This window comes from Sturnira hondurensis, unplaced genomic scaffold (assembly GCF_014824575.4).
Source record: "Sturnira hondurensis isolate 20B ecotype Veracruz unplaced genomic scaffold, ASM1482457v3 Scaffold0004136, whole genome shotgun sequence".
NCBI classification, from domain to species: Eukaryota; Metazoa; Chordata; class Mammalia; order Chiroptera; family Phyllostomidae; genus Sturnira; species Sturnira hondurensis.
Genome location: NW_028076767.1, coordinates 27,314,759 through 27,334,811, shown reverse-complemented (window position 1 = coordinate 27,334,811; position 20,053 = coordinate 27,314,759). Strand labels below are relative to the sequence as shown.

The following is a 20,053-nucleotide window of genomic DNA, read 5'->3' as shown; positions in this document are numbered from 1 at the left end:
AGTGGTTCACCTTTTGCTAATCGCCCTAATTCATTTTTTATTATGAGCTTTCCTGTTTTCTATTTGCCATCTGATTGAAGATATTACCGAAGGCATTTAAACAGCACCAGACCATACCACAATGGCAAACATAACTCTTTTTATTGAAATCTGCATTAATATCTGCATTAATACACATGTAATTCCCTGATCACAAAGACCTCACGGTCCATGTGTCAGACCCCAGATGAAGGCAGATTTGGCAAGAAGTATATACACAAGTGAAGGTTTTTCGAAAGACGGTAAACCGTGCCAGGAAGGTGCAATAAATCGGGCGCTTTCTTGTGCTGTTGGTGAACAGGTGTGACCCTTTCAGAATATGACATGACAACCTTAGTAAGAGTCAGAAAAACACTCACTCCTTCGACAAAGGAGTTCTACTTTGGCCACGACAACAGCGTGGGTCTTGCCTTTGACACCCCTTCTCTATGATACCCCACAGCCAGCCCATCCCCAAATCTCATACCTTCTACCTCCTAACACCTCCCAAGCCCCTCCACTTCTCCCCATTCCCACCCCACCACTACATTCCAAGGTGGGATGGGCCAGCAGAGCTTTCTGCAATGGTGGGAAAGTTCTACCCTCCACTGCCCAATGGAGGCTACAGAACACTGGAAATATAGCTTGTGTGACTGAGGAATACAATTCGATTTGATTTGGTTTTCAACTTAAATCACTGTGTGTGGCTAGTGGCTTCCATATTGGATAGGGCAGCCTCAAGCCGCTCCTAAACCGTCCAACTGTCTTCCCACATCCACTCTTAGCCCACCCAGTGTTTTCCCCATAAGACAGCCACAAAGATTCTTCTGAAATGCAGTACACCTCAACTCCCAGATATGACCCTCAAGGCCCCCTCTCCTGGGGGCAGGGGGCACTGCAGCTCCCAGGGAGCCTACGATGCCCCAGGTGCTGGGGTGAGGGTGAGGAGAGGGCACAGAGGAGAGCGGTGAAGGCCTCCTGGAGGGGGTGGCCCCTGAGCAGAAATTTAAGACACATATGTAGGAGTTTTCCAGGTAGGTGGGAAATGCCAAAACCAGAGGCATGGCAGATAGACACATCCACGAGCAATCAGCAGAGCCCCTGTCCTCAGGAAGCGGAACACCCACAGGCGGAGGTGGGACAAAACCCCGAACGTACGAAAAGGTAAGTTACACGTGTTAGAAGGGAAAAGAGAAAGACGAGTTAGGATCTTCTGGGGACCCAGGCCGGGGTGGAGCGGTTTGCAGCGGTAAATACTAAGGAAGGCAAGTGCCCAAATAAACACGGTTCTTGAGGCCCCATGAGGGGAGAGTAGCAGGTGATTTCTCCCCATCTCCCAAACATAGTCTTCACAATTTACAGCTTCGTAGAAAGGAAGGGGTGATAACTCCAGGGGAGAAGTCACCCCGAAGTCCTGCTTCCTCGGTAGAAACAGCCCCACTGACCAGAGAGAGGTTTGTTACCTCTGAAGGCCATGCTGGCTGTGCCTGATGTCCCCACCCAAGCAACGGGGAGTGCCACCTTTCTCCTGCAATGGCACGGTCGCCGCCACACGGAGCCAGGCAGAGGACAAAGCAGGGTGGCTGCGCTGGGGTCCGCCAGCCCTCGCTGGTCACCCTGGAACCGTAATGAGGAGGACTTTGAACAGCAACCCCCCACTGCCATCTCGACTTTCCTCCTAGGGCTGGGGGGGAGGGGAGGGTGGCGTGTTGTTCCAGTGGCATGTTGATCCCACTGGAACAACAAGTGATTAGCACTTGCAGCCCGCAGGCACTGTGTTCGTCACACACGTGTGTTTAAGTCTCTGGCAACGATGGCCAAATAAGAGAGGTGCAGAGAGGGGAGTGAATGACTCCCGGAAACGCAGCCCGAGATATGGTGTGGTGGCCACTTCTGGAAAACATCACCGCCACACTGACTGCTTCACCCTTTCAACGACTTTTGGCTGAACACGCATGGCCCGGCGGCCACCGTGCTAGGGTGCCAGGACTCGGGGGAAGGAAGCAAACTCGACTCCACCGGTTTGGGAGCTCACCGTCCTCCAGGCGGGACAGACACTCCAGGAATCTCAGGGACGCGTCATGCCATGGGGAAAAATACGCCAGAGGCTGTAACAATAACCAGTGTTGGGGTAACTACACGGATTAGGGGCCAGAGTCTTGGAGAACCCAAGGATAAAGCTGAGACCAGAAGGATGAGCCGCAGCCAGCCATGTGAAGAATGAAGGCAAGAACATTCCAGGCCATGGGAAGAACAGGTGCAAAGCCCTCAGGCAAAAAAGAGCAGGGGTGGGGGCTGGGGGGAGGACCTGGGAAATGACAAAGTGGGCGGGGGGGGGCGGTGCTAGATTGGAATCAATAACGGGGAGGCTGGCTTTGCTGAGCACCGCGTCCCCAGCCCAAAGCCTGACAGGCTGGAAAAGCGGGCCGGGGCTAGACCACATGAGAACCCAGAAGCCAAAAAAGGCATCTGATGTTATCTACACACTAGGGAAAGCCACTGAAGCTTTAAACAGAGGTCTGATAGGTCGGTAAGAGTTCACCAAGCTACAAGGGAGGCCCCGGAGTGGTTTTGCCCAGAGAAATGACAGGATCCAATTCACATATCAGAAGAATCTCAGTCATGGCCGGGGTGGCCCCTCAGCTCATGCTGATGTGTGACTCGCAGTCGCTAGGAGTAAATGTCCCCCAAAGCTAAGCATCCGCAGCTGGTACGCGGGAAGGGACCACCTTCGAGAGGAGAGCGCCTCACCAGGGTCGCGCTGTGTGGTTAATGTCACGCCGTTAGGAAAACACAATTATGTGCGTCCCCAGTACGGTAAGACAGAGCCCGGGACAGTGCCCAGAGGTTGGGGGTGGCCGGGAGAGGCCACAGGGGGCAGTGCACACACTGACAAGGGGGAGGCCAGGCCCTTCGAGTATTGTTTTTTCTTGTCTCATTTAAAATCAAAGCCTGGCCCCAGTCGCTGTGGTTCCTTTGGCTGGAGCATCGTCCCATGAACCAAATGGTCATGGGTTCAATTCCTGGTCAGGGCATAGGCCTAGGTTGCAGGTTTGGTTCCCAGTTGGGGTGTATGAGAGGCAACCAATCGGTGTTTCTCACAAAGATGTTTCTCTCTCACTCTCTCTTCCTCCCTTCCCCTCTCTCTAAAATCAATAAGCATGTCCTTGGGCGAGGACTAAAAAAATAAAAATAAAATCAAAGCCTGGCTCTTAGACAGATTTCTAAAGGAAATTAAAGTGAATTGTCCCAGGTGCTTGAACATGCATTATTAGCTCATTTAATTTCGTAACCAGGTAAGCACTGTTCATCCCATTTTGTAGCTGAGGAAACTGAGGTCCAGTGGTACGAAGTAGCTTTCCCAATGCCTGTGCTCCTCTCTCCAGCCTCGTCACATCACACTGTCATCTCTCCCTCTGCCTTTGCCCTTGACGTTCCTTCTACCTGGAATGTTCTTCTTTCCCTTCTTTATGTGGCAAATTCACCTTTGAACACAGGCCTGGTGCCTCCTCCTCTGAGAAGACTTCCCTGACTGCCTGTGGCCTGGCCTGATGGTCCCACACCCATTTGGAATTATTCGCTTGTGCCTGTATCTCTATTAAGACAGTGGCTCCACAAGGGCAAGGACAAGGTCGTAATCACCTGTCTGTGCCTGGCATGCCCCCAAAGCCCTGCAGACAGCGGGCGGTGAATGCTCTTTGGATGGCTGAATGAATGAATGAATGAATGAACTCTTAATGAGTTGAGAAGCCAGGATTGGAGCCCAGGCATTGGCATAGCTCTCGATTCCAAGGCATATTCTTGGCCAGAGTGTATATGTGTGTCTTATCCAGATCAATCAGAGAAGACACAGAAACACGAACTACACCACAAAACATACTGTGGGATTCAGTCTCTCCTCCATTCTTTTCTATTTCCCTCAGGGGAAACAGAAAGTGAATATGAATAGAGTTAACCAAACCCTTTTCCCTTTTGCATGAGAATTTCACCTTTGTGAACTGTTGAGTATGTTTCCCCTGGAAAGCTGAAGAAGTTAGGATGTTAACTGTTCCTAAGCAACTCTGTTCATGGTGAAAATGACCCCTGATTGGTAAGTTGCATCTAGACTGGAAGAAACCATAAATAAATTATAAATATCTGATAAAGAAGCCATGCTTTACATTTCCCTGAGTACATTGACTCTGGTAACTAACATGGTTACCAGGTCCCCTAGCGGGGACCCTTGAAGCGAAGAGTATGAAATTGCCACCAGCAATATGAGTTCTTTCGGGAATAAGTCTTCTAAACCAGGGTGGCTTTCAAACTCACCCTCTGTGAATCTCACTCCCTGGCACTTTAACTAAAACCTGGGGTGGGGTTGGCCGGTCCGGAAAACAGGAGCGTTCTGTGGAAATGAAGGGACAGATCATGTGCTCTGCTAGCAGGTTGTGATTCCTGTCCCTGCTCCTTCCAGAAGACAGGTACCAAGTGTCACCTGTGTGAGTCTTGTGAGTCTGAATGTTTAATGGAAGCTTAAAGAGTCCCTGTGGGAGCTACAATGAGGCAAAGAGAACTGATACGGGAGAGAAAAGAGACCTTCCCAACCAGAACCACTACACCTGTTCTGGACTAGAAAGCACCTTAGACCCTATTGTTTATGAAAGGCATTTAAAAACTGGGTGGGCGCCTGCGCGCCCGGCCCTACAAGGGGCCCCGAGGACCAGAAGAACACCTGGCAGCTAGAAGGAGGGAGGGGATGACTCATTGGGTCTCCCAGAGGCCTTGCCACAACCTGAGACACGAGTGTAGCTTATGTGAGAAAACAGGGGCTCAAGGAGGTTGAGTGACAAGTTCAAAGTCATGCAGCTTATACCTGCCAGGACAGGAACCCAGGCCTTCCATTGAACTCAAAAGTCATATCTGAATCCACTATCTGGTTTTGCATAAAAACCAACTTAGAGCTCAGGAGATCTTATAGAACAGAGAAAGCATGGGGGCGGTGGAGGGACCTTTTTAAAGACTGTGGGTAGCCCCTAATAGGCACTCAGTAAATATTTGCAGAATAAATAAGCAACAAAAGGCCCAGGGTCCATCTTCCACATGATCAAGTTCAGTTCAAGTCAAAATGCAGCACAATGAAGCAACAGAATTTATGCATGAGGTTGATCCTGAGTGATGCTACTGAGCTGGGTTCATTTCCAGCAAGTCTCTGAATCATTTGTGCAAATTAGGCCCTACTTTGAGATAAGCGTGCATTAATTAGCTACAATGTGAGGGCATTCTATTATTGAAGTTGAAAACCAAGGCAGGAGGCCCAGCTAGGAGCCCCCTGGCCCCCAAAAGAGCCAATGCATTAACAGGAAAAACAAGGGCAAGCTGACCCCACCCTTCTGCCCCTGCAGAGGGCGGAGCTCCTGGCCCCTGGCAGGTGGAGGCCTCGGGACAGAGGGGCAGAGAGAGCAGCACAGTCCAAGCCCAGCTCTGCCGACTCACTCCTCTGCCGTCTTGTGTAAGTTGACCTGTTGGCATCTCACCTATAAAATGGGGACGCGGGTGCCTAGCATGGTTCCTGTGAAGACTCAATGAGATGATATGAGTGAATGCACCTGAGATCGTGGTAAGAGTTCAGAGAATAATTTATGCTTATTTCTATCCCACTTTTCTCCATAAAATAGAACATTTTAAGTTTCTTAAAGATTTTATTTATTTATTTTTAGAGAGAGGGGAAGGGAGGAAGAAAGAGAGGGAGAGAAACATCACTGTGTGGTTGCCTGTCACGTGCTGCCTACTGGGTACCTGGCCTGAAACCCAGGAAACCGAACTGGTGACCCTTTGGTTTGCAGGACAGCACTCAATCCACTGAGCCACAGCAGCCAGGGCTAAAAGATAACATTTTAAAAATAAAAGTCCGTCAGAGGGGACTTTTTGCTCAAGATGGCAGAGAGAGCACACACTTTTTACTTCTCTCTCTGGATCCCTACTTTTCTCCTTCACAGTCTAATATATCTCCGTATATCTTACAGAGAACAAAAAATAATTTTAAAAATAAAGAATGGGGGTACTAAAGATAAAGGGAGGAAATGATAGAAATAAAATTGGGAGTGAGTAAATGAGCAAAGGACATTATGATACTCTTACGTGATGGCTGCAAGTGACCTCTTTTGCCTCTGAGCTTCCTGGGAGCTCAGAGAAGGTGAAGAGATGGTGAAGAGCAAAGCCATGGTCACTGACCTACATCAAGGTGAAGGCAGGGCACAGGGCCTCTCGTCGAAGAACATGACAGGACTCCAGGAGAAACGCATGGCCCCCCGGCCCAGAGGTGACTCCAGGAGGCATGTTTCAGAAGGTCCTCGGAGATCAGTCTGGAGTCCTCCCCACCACACAGGAAACTGTGTGACATCACAGCCCAAGAACTTTCGAGTCCTACTGGGGGATGTGCAGGAGAATCTCCTTAGGCCCCAGAAAATTCCATTAATTCCGACTTTTCTTCCCTCCGCTTGGCGCTAAGAAGCAATTACCTGCAGCTCTCACTCATATCATGAGATAAAGAACCCTCAGTGAGTGACTTGCAGTTGCTGAAAGTCATGCTGGCCTTGTCCTGGGAACAAGAGGAAGATGAGTTTTCTCCCCCAGATGCACCTCCCTGAAATGGACACGGTGCGTTTCTCCCTTTCTACACATTCATCCCCCAAGTGCTGGGATATCCGTTGCTGGGCTCACGGCTATAGCCTCCACAGGGAACTACCACAGCCAATGTCGGGGCGGGGCAAAAATCAAAGGCATGGGCATCCCCCTGCACACGTCTGAAGAGCCAGTCCGGGTGCAGAGCTCCCTGGGAGACGCTTTCCTCAGTAACTGTGCTCCAGGCCAGCCCCTCCCTCTGCCCAGTTATGCACCCTCACCCCCTTCACGGTCAACCACCTGAGAACATCTCCCCAAAGAAACTTCCCACAAGCCATTCTCCAACTGAGTCTGTGTCCAGGGAACCCAAGGTAAGACTCTCTCCAAGGTGAAGGAGACTCCCCCATAACCTACAGGGGGCCTGAAGAAGGCAGGACTCTAGGACACCTGGCCATGTCCAGCCAGAGCGGCATGCCCCAAGCCAGCAGTGCATCCCCATGGTCCTGCGCCAAGGAGGGAAAACCCTCCCGGAATCGAGCTAGAGCTGTGTTCTCTAAGTGGGCGTCCCAGACCAGCAGCCCTGGCGTCACTGACTTCTTAGCAGAGCACATGCAGAGAGCTCCAAGAGAACCCCCAGCAATCCGTGTTGTAACTGCCCTCCAGCTGATTCTGTTACACTTGACTTTGAGAAGCAGAGCATCCCCAGCTACTGGGGAAAATCAAGCACAAGTCGCGAAACCTTCCCATCAGCGGAAGACAGAGATGCCCTTGCTGACGCAGGTCCGACTCCAGCAGCGGGAAACACTCCCTGCTCTCCACCACCCTTCGGGCTCCAAGGCACTCCACTGCTCAAAGCCCAACAGGCTGGTCTGCGACACTCCTTCCGACTATCTCTGCGGGTGTCCCAGCTCCCCCACAGGCAGGCCTCCCCACCCTAGGCTGATAGGAGCCCCAAACCACCCTCTAAGCCTCCTCTTCTATCTTGAATGTCCTCCCTCTACTCGACACCTGCCCCCCCCTCTCCCCAGGCAGCCACCGGGAATTTCCTACAAGACTCTGCCATGTGAAGCCATGTCACAGCCTGGCGCTGTCACTTCCCCAGACGATTATATATTTAATTATGAATTACATTTTGAGTCAACATGTTACAGACTCACAGTCTTTCTCATGCAGTGAAGGCCAGTTTCCCACGGAGTCCCTGAGCCTTCAGGTCAGGGCTGGAACCCTGGCCAGCACACAACAGGCGCTCACTAAAAACCTGCTGAGCGTCTATAAACCAGCAGCAAACAGGTAATTACATGCGGAGAAACTGCATCTTCGTAACTAGCAGGCATCAGAAATCACAATTGTACAGTAGCAAGTTTAAGCTTCAGGACAATTGATTGGAATTTATTGTCCAGTGTTATACAACACATTTTCACTAAGACATAAAATTACAGTTTACCATGACTCATTAAGTTAATAATTACTTACCATATGCTTTTACCACTGCACCCAAACCAGGCTGGGAAATCACTGTGAAGGGTTTTGGTCCACATGAAGCGGAGGCCTGCCCACCACACGGCTGCAGGATTTACGGACAGGGACACAGAGAACTAAACGATGGGATGGAAAGGCATGACCCCTGAAGGTCCGCTCTCTTCACCACCCCTGCCTAGTTAGCCTGCACCACCCCTGCTAGGTCCGTGGTTCTCAAGTAGTTTTCTCCCCCGGGGAACACTTCACACAGTCTGGAGACGTTTTTGGCTTTCATGACCAGAGAGGGGCTGTCACTGGTAATCCAGCTGGTAAAGGCCAGGGTGCAGCCGCAAAACATCCTACCCTGCGTGTGACAACCGCCACCACAAGGAGTGATCGGGTCTCAACTGCCGGCGCGTCAAGGTGGGGAAGCACTATTCTAAATTAAAGGGAACTTTCGTACCTGGTACTTTAGTCTGAGCTTCCTAGTAATAATGTGACAAAGGCACGAGGTCCCCTTGGTCAGATAAGGCCACTGAGACCCCCCCGGAGCGGTTAGTTTAGACGAGGTGCACGAGGTCACCAGCCCACGCCAGTGAATGGTGCGGCTGCGATGTGCACCGGCCTTCTCGGTGCCTAAAGCCACCTCCCCTCCCACACAGATTCAAGAAGGAAAGAGAAAGTTGCAGAGGAAATGAGCAGCTCTCTGTCAATTCATAATCCTGAACAGTCCAAATCGGAGGCTCAGGAAAGTCCGATCCAGAGCCCATGGCACGGAAGCACCTGAATTAGAAAGACCCCCCCAGGTGTTGCGGAGATGGCCAATCCTCCAGCACCCCCTGCTGAAACTGGGTTCCCCCCACATTTTACCTTTGAATCGTGCTGCTCTTTGTAAATAGAAATGAACACCTTTTCTGCTGGGGCTGAGTGCTGTATATGCCTGATTTTAACCCTCCTGCAGGCCACCCCGTGGAGGAGTTGGGGATAGACAGGGGGGTTGATGTGCCCACTCTGCAGACGGGGAGACTAAAGCTCAGGGAAGTTATCAACCTGCTTGTGCTGAGGATGGTGAGGCAGCATTCGAAGCCAGGTCTGCCGGGTTCCAGGCTCTGTGCTGCCTTCATATCCCGTGACCAGTTCTAATAAATCGGAGAAGCAAAACAGGTGGCCCTACAGAATCACAGAGAGCTGACAGTCACACTGTGGGCGAGTCCTTGGGACAAGGAGGTAGCCAGGGCCTTGTCCTGGGTGCACAAACTCGAACCTGCTCTCCCCGACTCCCTGTGCTGGGCTCTGTCTCGGGCCTTCTCTGTGAGGGACGGCCCTCTAGCAGTGACCCATCAGCCAAAACACGCCTGGCCCTTGCCCTGCCGTGGGATTGACGTGCTCACCACAAGGTGACCAGACTGTGTCCAGGCAGATGCTAAGCTCCTCAAGCCACGGGGTACGACAGGCCACCCCGAATTCACTCGTTCAGTCAATACAGGGTGGGGCAAATGCAGGTTTACAGTTGTGAGTATGCAAACACAAAGTTTATCCTTGTATTGGTACTTATTAATGATTGCATTACTCTCCCTACAGATGACTGTGCACCTGTGTTTGCCCCACACTGTACTCACCAAGCACCTGTGCACCAGACCTGCTCTGGAAACAGGAAAGCGAAGGAAGAGACAGTGGTGACTGCCCTGTGAGGGTCCATCTCCTCAAAAGGCATCATCCTCGCCCTGGCCGGTGTGGTTCAGTTGGTTGGAGCATCGTCCCATAACCGAAGGATTGCGGGTTCGATTCCCGGCCAGGGCATATACCTAGGTTGTGGATTCGATCTCTGGTCTTGGCACGTACAATCCCCCTGTACGGGAGGCAACCAGTCAATGCCTCTCTCACATAGATATTTCTCTCTCTCTCTTCCTCTTTATCTAAGAAAAGCAATGAAAAAACGTCCTTGGGTGAGGATAAAAAAAAAAGCATCATGCTCTTCCTTGCTGGGTGCACAACACTCTACAATTACAAAGGAAATGCTCAGCCTTATGGCCTTATATTCCCATACCACAGCTCCCTGTCGCTCTAGGCCGCTGGTCACTGATTTGCTCAAAGAAAGGCCACTCCCATGCTCAAGGTCACCCAGTAGACTGGGGGCAGCAGTGCCAGGCCTTAGCTGTCCCTCCTGAGATTGGTAAGGTACAGAGACGTGGTCCTAGAGGATGCTTCAGGACAGGGAGGGTGTATAAGGAACACATTTAGATGGAAAGCAAAAAGAAGTCCCTGACACAGGTGCAGGCATCCTTCCGGAGTTCCCCGGGACCAGCCATCTCAGCTCGGAGCTCACCTGGCCCAGGCTCTTTCCCCAGGATCTGCCCACACCCATCTGTGCTCTGCAGAAAGGAGCTGTGGGGACCTCCCCCAGCAGGAGAGGTGGGCACAGCAATTCCTACCTCATGGGTCTCCATCACAAGGAGACTCCAATTGTTCATAACCAAGCTCGTCTAAACCCCAGCCAGGTACCAGATGCTGCGTCCAGAGCTGGGTGGGTGGGTACGGAGTTGAATCATTCACGCTCCAACACACATTTCCGGAGTAATTACGGATCAGGCACTGTGCCAGGTGCTGGGCATGGTTCCTGCCTGCTGGGAGCCCACAAAACCTGTACACAAACAGCCAAACCACTGCCACACACTGTGTGGTTGCTGGACCCACAGTAGCATCCGTCGGGAGCTCATTGGACATGCGAGTTCTCAGGGCTCTGGTCCAACTGAATCAGAATCTCTGGGGGCGGAGCCCAGAGATCTGTTTTTAAAATCTTGCCAGATGATTCTTCATGTGTACAGACATTTGAGAACCACTGGTCTAGACCATAAGGCCTTCCCCAAACTCCCCACTTAAATCTGCAAACCAGCGCCTGGCCTTGACGGCCCTAACCCTCTTCCTGGCTTCATTTCTCCATAGTTGTATTGCCATTGGGAACAATTCCATATATTTCCCCCATAAAGAGAGGCTCAGTAAGTGTTGATTGATTGACGGATGGTGGAACATGCCAAATCCCATGCAGTACCAGTTTGGGTGTGGCCTGGAGGAAGAAAGAAGGTGGCTGGCCTTGGAGCACTGCATGGAGAAACCGAGACCCAGGTTGGCCTTGAAGGGTATTTGGACCAGTGATGAAGGATGCTTGAAACACAGAGATGCTAAGCCTCTTACCAGGAGAGGTTCCAGATGGTTGAGGTGATCACTATGTTCATAGCTGGTATGTTTCCAGAACTATCCCAGCCTACCTCACCTCAGTGAGCACTCCCAAACCTCCGAGGTAGGCAGTGCTGTCTTCAAGAGGGCGCTGAGGCTCAGAGACATTAGATTATCTGTCCCACCCACAAAAAGACTTGTATAGGAATGTCGACTGCAGCTTATTTATAACAGCTCCAGTCTGGAAACAAACCCGACATCTATCGGCAAGTGAATAGACGAACCAAGGGTGCTACATCATACAATGTAATATAACTGAGCAATAAAACGGAACACACCATGGATATACACAACACAATGAATCTAAAAGACACTGTGTTGAGCAAAAAGAAGCGGACAAAAATATATCTTCTGCATATGAAGTTCTAAAACTTAAATATATTTAATGCACTTAAACTGAACTTGCACAAAGCTTGATAGTAGAAATCCAATCAGCAGTTTCCTCTGGAGGGGGGAAAATGGGTATTGACTAGAAAGGAGCACGAGGGAACTTTCGAGAGTGGTGGGAATATCTCTATATCTGGAGTGGGATGCTGGTTACCATCAAAACCACTCTGAACTTAAAATGTGCATTTTATTATATGTAAATCATATCCCAATAAAAAAGGAGCTAGGGAATCATTTGCCCTGGGTTCCCAAAGCCACAAATGGAGATCTGAACCCGGGTTTGCCCAAACCAACAGCCAGTTTACACAAGGCTACCAGAGTGGAGCAGGGAGCCACGGGTAATGCCCCGGCGTGGTAAAGTGCCCTGCCCAAATCTAAGCGAAAGGTATTCACAGTTACCCTAGGAAGGGTGTCACAGCCCCCCACCCCCCAAGCCACAACAGAGACTTGTGAGGAGCCCAGATGAGTGTCAAGAAACTTGGGTTCAGGCCTCAGCTCTGTTCCTTGCTTCCTATATAACCTCCGAGGGCATGACTCTGTGACTCAGTTTCCCCTTCTGTGAAACAGGGAAGGAGGGGTCAGTGGTTCCCAGCATGGTGCCACAGACCCTGGGGCCACAGGGCCACAGGCACCTGCACTCATCACGCACCACTGTTACACAAAATGAGTCGCGTGCCTGCTTCACCCCTGGTAAGCTGTTCCTCAGATGTGTGGTAATGTTAGTGTGATTGATAAAACACACATCTATTTCAAAGCAGAAATGAAACCACAGCAGCTTCTCGCCATTGTGTGTTTCCTCAAACAAAAGACACCAAAAGGACAGCCACTGCTCGTGACTTTGCTTTAAAGAGGCTGGAATCTCTGTGGAGAGGATCGCTAAGGGGACAGTCACCAAGGGAACGGTCGCCAAGGGCCCTTCCAGGTCAACCGCACAGTGGTTGTCCCTCATCACTTGGGCTAATGCTTGCCCTGTGTTTCTCAGGCCTGGGTCCCTGTGGGGACGAGCCTGTTGCCTGGACTCCAGAGACCCACCCCCCGATGCACAGGCCCGCCCTAGCTCTACAGCCCAGCCTCCAGGCCTTAAGTGTGGTGACTGCTGTACCTTGGCTTCCCCCCACTTCTGACAGTGACCAGCTGCAGGACGGAGCCTGGGCATCTTCCTCCCCAGGCCCTCACTGTCGGCTTCTGGTCATAACGTGCCCCATCTCCCAACCACCACTATTAAAGGCCACTCTCCACTTAGGATCCGCTTCTCGCAGGCCTTTCCCCCACCCCTAGCTGAGCTCAGTGACTCTGTCTCACCATGCCACAACCTGAAGGACTGAAAAGCTTGTCCCACATCCAAGTGCAAGGTCAGACCTTTCTTTCAACCATCCTCAGACAACCACCCTCCTCCACCTGGATGCACCCCCAGCTCCACCAGTTTCTCAATCCCTGTGCCTGTCCCCCCTGGGCCCCGCTTTCTCTCTGACTCCCGATGCTGACTCAGAGCTTTACAGAGCATCAGAATAAGGCAGGGCCCTTGGCCGAATGCCACCACCCGAAGGCCCCCATCTGGGACTGCCCCACTCTGGAGAGATCTACAGCAACACGGCCCCAAAAAGAGCACTCCCTGGACTGAGGGAACCCATCCCCCCAGACTTTGAGGCACAAATTCCCAAGGTCCAGACATGTCCCCAAACCAGAGCCTGGAGCCTTGCCAACTTCATATTTAAAAAAAAAAGCAGGGCAAAAGACAGACCAGCTGCTCCCACACCTAATGGTCTTTTCATCCCCGAAGACTCCACTTGCTACTTTTAATCAATTTTCCCTCCAACAGACTAGAAACAGCCAGAGAACCAGCCTTCTCTGGAGGACATGCACCATCCCCCTCCTTGGCTTCCAACTTTGCTGGGCACGGGACAAAAGATAATCATCCCCATTCTCCGGGAGACCCCAATTGCAGCCCACCACCGCCCCCACGGCGCCCCAGGCCCGTAGCCCCAAAGCCCCAAAGCCCACGCTTCGCCCGGGGCAGAATGTAGAGAGCTCTGCAGAGGCCACTCCAGGAGCCGCCCCCCAGGGCCTGAGGACGAACTCAGAGGCCCAGCCCCGGAAGCCCAGCGTTTTGTGCGGGGACGCCCCTTTGCCCATCCCCACAGCAAGGGGCACGACGAAAAGCCAACGGGGCGGGGTGAGGTCGAGACCCTGCGGCGGGGGAGGGGGGGGGCGGGGGCAGGCAGCCGATCCAACCACCGGATGCGCACTCACCAGGCAGCGCCACCGAGCCCTCGCGTCTGCGCCAGGGCCGCGGGGAAACCCACGCGCGCCGTTCAATCCGGGCTCCGAGTGACGAAAAGCCCCTCTCGGCTCCAGGCGCCCCGGGACGGACGCACCGACCAGGGGACACGCGGACAGTCTCTCTCCTAACAAAGTTTGAAAGTTCCCCCCAGGGCGAAGGAGGAGAGGCGCAGGGCAGGTGCACCTAACGGTCCGGGCTCCGCTCGGCGTGGGGAGCTGGAGTCCTGGGAGCCGGCTGTCCTGGGTTCCAAGCACGCGAGCTTCGGTCTCGACCCGCGCAGCGCAGCGCAGCGGGAACCTGGCTGCGGGTGAGAATGGCGCTCCGGGAGAGGGAAGGCGGTGTCCCTCACGGCAGCCCGGGCTGGAGGAACAAGCCTGGATTGGCCATTGCAAACTCGAAATCCGAGGCCCAGCCGGGTAGTGACGGCCAATTAGTAAACGGCCCAATTAGTGCGCGGCGACGCCTGAGAAGTTAAACCCCGACGCACGAGTGGGGATGACCCAGATGGGGGAGGGGCGGCGCGGGGGCTGCGGTTGCCCCTGGGTGACCGAGTGTGACTGCGTGGCCGTCAGAGTGATTAGTGTGTCTGAGGTTCACGGTCCACGGGTGGCTGTGAGTGGCAGTGTGCGCCTGTGTGAGTCATTTTGAGTGCGAGCTTGTGACTGTCAGAGGGACTTCTTTGTGTGGCTGCCCCCAGTTGTGACTGGGTGTGACAGCGGATGGGGGCTTGTAACCGGGTGTGTGACACAGCGGTGTGTGAATGGGTGACTTGTCTGCGGCGGTGTGACAGGGTGCGTGGGCGAGTGCCTGCGTGTCATTGTGTATAAACGACTGTCACGGTGACTGGTGTGGGACGATAAGACAGTGTGAGTAGCTGCGTGGCTGTGTGTAACAGTGGGTCAGCTTGTGAGTGGCTGTCAGAGGGACGCGGGTGAGGGTGAGTGTCACTGTGACATCGTGTGAGTGACTGTCGGGGTGACTTCTGCCTGGGATGCGAGCAACTCGGGGCAGGAGTGTAGCAGCAAGCACATCTGTGTGAGTGGCGTGTGCCCGTCGGCGGGGCTGAGGCGTGCGTGTCCCCGAGCTTGGGCGCCGCCGGTATCTCCCCCCGGGTGCCCCCGAGAGTGCCGGCGTCCTGCGCCCCCGGGTGACTCCTTCCGCCTGCGCTCCAGCCCGAGACGCTCTGGCCTCCGCGCGGGGTCCGAAGGCGCGGGCCGGCCCCGCCCGCCTAGGCCCCCACCCGGCCCCCGCCTACCTTGCCGCAGTGGTAATAGTCCAGGTGCGCCAGGCCGGCCGGCTCGGCCCCGGGCCGCGCTCCCACCGCGGGCGCCGAGGGGTACAAGCGGACGTCCATGGCGGGCGCGGCGGCGGCGGCTCCCGCGGGCAGTGCCTGGGCGGGCGGCGGGTGGGAGTCAGTGTGAGAGCCGGTGTGCGAGCGCGGGGGGCGGGCCGGGGGCGGCGCCCGGCGGAGCGCCCCGCCCCCGCCCCCGCCCCGCCCTCACGCGCTATTGTTCCGGCCGCGGGCGCAGCCTTGGGCCCGGGGCCCTGGCCCAGGGGAGGAGGTCCCTCCTTCAGGCCGGGTCGTCCCTGGGTTCCGGGCCAGGCTGTCCGCCCCTGGGAGCCCGGGAGGGTCCTGCGCCTGTCCAGGAGACCCTTTCCTGTCCCACGTTTCGCCACCAAGGGTGAGAGGAAGAAGCCTGTACGACACCTCCCCCCAGAAGTGGGACACTCCTCGTCCTGAACATTTAGGCTGACAATAAGCCCCACGCAGCGTCCGAGAAGAGAAAGGAAAGTGGTGACAGGAACTCTTTCGGAGTTCCTGGGTGCTGTCCTACGGGTTGTGGGGAGGGGAGGGGAGGGACCTCCTCCCTGCTAGTCCCACTGAACCAAGTACCTGGGAGAAGGCTGCGCTTAAACTCTCACTTTACATAAAAGGAAACTGAGGCAAGAACTTGTGTGGTCACTTTTGGAGCTCCAGATGCGCGGGCTCCGCTGCTCCCAGAGTTTCCAGGACTGAAACCACTGGGAGAAAGCAGGACTCTGCCCTCTTTAATGAGAGGGAGAGGGAGGGCCATAGGAATGGCCTATAACCTGGGGCTCTGAGGAGGGGTCCAGAATCTGCCCACCCCATGGTATCCTAGACAGAAATGGGATGGCTGCCATGGTGGGGCAGAGAGGTGACTGAACAGACTGCCTCTGCCGCGCAGCACAGAAAAGCCCCCTCACTCCTGGTCTGTTGCCCCTCCCCTTTCCACCCAAGAATTGTCTACACCAGCAGTCTCTCTACTCCTTCACCTCCTGCTGACTGCGCCCCCACTGTTCTCTGGCTCCTGGCTCTCCCACACCCAGGATGCCTGGCTGGGCAGGGCCAAGTGGCCAGGAGGCAGAAGTGGGTCAGGGTGGAACCTGGTATGCCGCTCGGAGAGAAGGGAATGAGCCTTTTGCTCACTCAGGAGCCTGCCTGGAACTTAGCTCCCAGCCGCTCGCTCCGTGCGTTGTGCTGGGCTTGCGCTAAAAACCACTGTTTGTGATGTGCACATAGAAAGGGGCTACAGAGGAGACCCAACAGGCTCAGGGGGCTCCATGGCCGGCCTGAGAAGCTCGGTGACAGAACGTAACGACGCAGGACGGTACGATTATAAATTCCTAACTGATCAGGTTATGGTGGGTAGTCACGTTTCAGGGCCCATAGCTTCCTTAGCAAGGCCAGTCTTTACCTTCAGCAAGCCCTGTCCCTTGTTATGCAGCTAGGATAGCACGCCTTTGATATGCCGGTGCAATTTCCGTTTCCAGATCTCTCAGAGGCACAGCCACCAGCGCCAGGGCACAAAACCAGGTGAGACTCCTCAGGGTGATCTTGCCCACACACCATGTCTAGTTACTGTAATTGTTGACTGTAAACTATCCTATACCCAGCAATGTAAAAGAAGCATGTATCTCTCCATTTTACTTTTTAACCAGTCCTAGAGTTTCCCCCTCTTTGCTTTCTTCCACTTCCTTAAGCTATTATTATACTACCAAGAGACTTTACGTAATTTTCCTTACATTCTCTCCTTTGATTCTAAAAACAAAAACCAAACAAGTAAACAAACAAAACAACTGCAAAACTGCCATTCTCCAAAGCAGTTTCTTAATACTTTGAGATTTCGCTTCTGGGTCGGACCTCAGATTTGGCTCAAAGAAACTCTTCCAAGATTTTTCTGTAGGTTTGGACTTTACTTTGTCAACAGTGACCATAAGGATCCATTAATACAAGATAAGTGTGAGAAACGCTTTCACTAAAGATTTGAGAACAACAGAGGGAAATTACAGCTCAGAAAGGAAAGAACTTCTAAATAAATGTCAGCAGTCATTGTTTCTAGAAATACAGTGCCATATCTCATCAGAAGGAATTTCCCACTGGCCCCTTTCCTCTTTTTCCAACTGACCCAGCACTATTTATTGAAAAGATCACGCCCCTTGCAATTTCTCTGCAGTGTTAACTTTGTCATAAATCAAGTAGTCTGCACGCACATGGGGCTGTTATGCATGCTCCCCTCTGCTCCCACAGCCTGTTTTTCTCTCCTTGTGCCATTTTCACGCTGCTGGGATCACTGTATCTTTTGGATGTTTTAATATCCTGTAGAAAAGTCTACCTGCTTTTTTCTTCAAAAGTGCCTTGGCTGTTTTTGATCTTTGCATTTCCATAGAAGTTTTAAGATCAGCGTGTCTGTTTACACACACACACACACACACACACACGCACACACTATCCTGCTGGAATTTTATTGCTATCACATTGAATTTGTAGGTCAATTTGGGTAAAATTGACATTTTCAATATTGTCTTTCTACCCATAAACACGGTATGTCCCTTCATTGGTTTAGGGGTTTTATTTTTAAGTTCTCTCAGAAATGTTTTGTAGTTTTCTATGTAGAGACCTTGTGCATCTTTTATTAGATTTAGTCCTGGGTTTTCTGGGGTTGGTACTATTACACACGGTTTTCTTACATGGTGTTTTCTCTGTTGCCAGTACTGCATCATGGCTTTAAAAATAAAGCTGACAAATTCTCTGATGCTCCTTTCCAGGGCTAGAGTCTAATACCCTTTCCCTTTAAAACAGGTTGGTCTTAGTGAATGTCTTCTTTTTCCTTTAACAAGTAGAATGTGGCAGAAGTGATGGTCAAGTGTGTCACAAATCAAGTAGTCCATGTGTGGCAGACGTGACTTCTGACTCAAGGTCAAGAAAGTTGATACATCTTCTTGGGACATTTGTCTTTGAAACTCTAAGTCACTACGCAGAGACCCTGAGAAAAAATAAAGAGGAAAATGATTGGGAGCCAGTCCCCTGCCGTTCTAGCTCCACCTACTTTCTGAATGCAACTTCATGGAAAACCTAGAAGCATCCAGTTGAGCCCTTCCTGAATCCAAAAGCACAGAAATCATGAGCGATGATAAAGAATTATTGTTATTTTAATCCAGGACATTTGGAGTGATTTATTACTCAGCAATATAGGTCTGGAACACATGTCGAAGTATATTTTTGTATATGCCCGTGTATCTGGCAACATTGCCAAACTCAGTTATTCTAACAATCTGCAGATTCTTTGGCTTTTGAAAAATATATACCACAGGCAACTGTACTTTGAACAACAGTTAAATAAGTAAATAAAATATATACCATATTGTATCTCATCTGTAAAAATGAGAGTTTTAATTTTTCCCTTTCTGCCCTTAAACATTTTATTTGTTTTTCTTGGCTTGTGGCACTGGCTAGTATTGCTAGTACGATTTTGGAAAGAAGGAATGGTAGCAGGCATCCTTGTCTCACTCCTGGTCTCAGAGAAAAGCTATCAATATTTATCATATTTATCACCATAATTATAATCCTTGCTGTAACTTGTGAGGTCTTTATTTTTGTGTGTGGGGGGGACCATTTCATTTCTTTTTGTTTTCTGTAGATGTCGCCTCTCTTGTGAGTTGGGGAGTTCAATATTCACTGCAATCCTCTGTGTTAGGAAATAGGAGCACTGTAGCCATTTTACAGATGAGATCAAGAAGGCCCAGGGAGGAATGCACAACATCAGGACTAATTAGCAGTAGCTACATCTGAAAATCCCACCTGGAGCCTAGCACCAAGGAGGTCTCTGGGAAGCCCGGCAGTGAAGCTCATTAGGGAAGCCATGCAGATCTCAAATCTTGGGGACAGTTGATCAGATAGGAAGTTATGACTCAGTTCTCCCAAACACACACCCAGCCACATTTATTGTCCTCAGGATGAGGAGTAGGGCTTAAGCCTTTCTCTCTTCCTCTTGACCAAAGGCAGAATCTGTGAGAGGGGAGTCTCAGGTCTCAGCCAGTGACCAGCAGACTTGGGACAGCTTGGTCATGCCCTTCCTTGCAGCAACCTTGCAGTGTGACGGGACCTGAAATATCTGCTTGCTCATCTTTCCAGCTCTCATCTTCTGGTATCATAAATAGCTGAGGTATCAAAATATAGAGATAGCTTAATATGTTCTATTATTGTTTAGGATGGCAAGGCAAACAGATCGGGAGACAATGGCCATGGAACAGCTAGTTTGTTAGAGTCCCAATGAGGAGGGGCATGCCACACCAGCAGGGCCCCAGGGTCAGTCTGGACAGAGAGAGCAGAATTGTGGGAAGGAACATTTGCTGTGGTTTCGGCAGGGAAGAATGGATGAGGCAGAGTAAGCAGACATAGGGTTGGCTGGTTTGAAGAACTCCAGCACACTCCAAGGCCTAGGGGCTGTCGATAGTTATCTGGCCCTTGACCCTGGGTGGCTAGGGCAGGTGGCTTGGAGTGTGAGAGGTGGGTCAAGGAAGTGGTTGGTGGTGTGGGCTCTGGATGGGTTCATTTGCATTTGAAAAGCCAGTGCACAGGTTACTTTCTCTAGGGTTGGCTAACCTAGGAGGGGCAGTCCTTCCAGAGTCTGTAAGACCCCAGATGTCAAAGCATCAAATACAGAAAAGATATGGTTAATACAAGAGGTACCCACTTACCCATGGGTCCTCCATCCACTATGGCCCCTTACCTGGGCAAAGTCTTGGCTTTAAACCAAACGACCAGCTCCTAAA

At 52.0% G+C, this 20,053-nt stretch overlaps 1 protein-coding gene across 3 annotated transcripts in view; it reads right to left on the bottom strand.

Moving 5' to 3' along the window:
• The window catches only part of TOX2 (TOX high mobility group box family member 2), a 107,522-nt gene extending 92,121 nt beyond the window's left edge, over positions 1-15,401 (bottom strand). For 2 of the 3 annotated variants that reach the window (XM_037044112.1, XM_037044111.1), the window contains exon 1: positions 15,234-15,400. In XM_037044112.1, the coding sequence (XP_036900007.1) occupies positions 15,234-15,332 (99 nt within the window). In that variant the 5' untranslated portion in view covers positions 15,333-15,400. Of the gene's footprint in view, positions 1-15,233 lie in introns of all 3 variants that reach the window. The other variant, XM_037044110.1, reaches the window with a different exon arrangement.
• Positions 15,402-20,053: the final 4,652 nt, after the last annotated feature.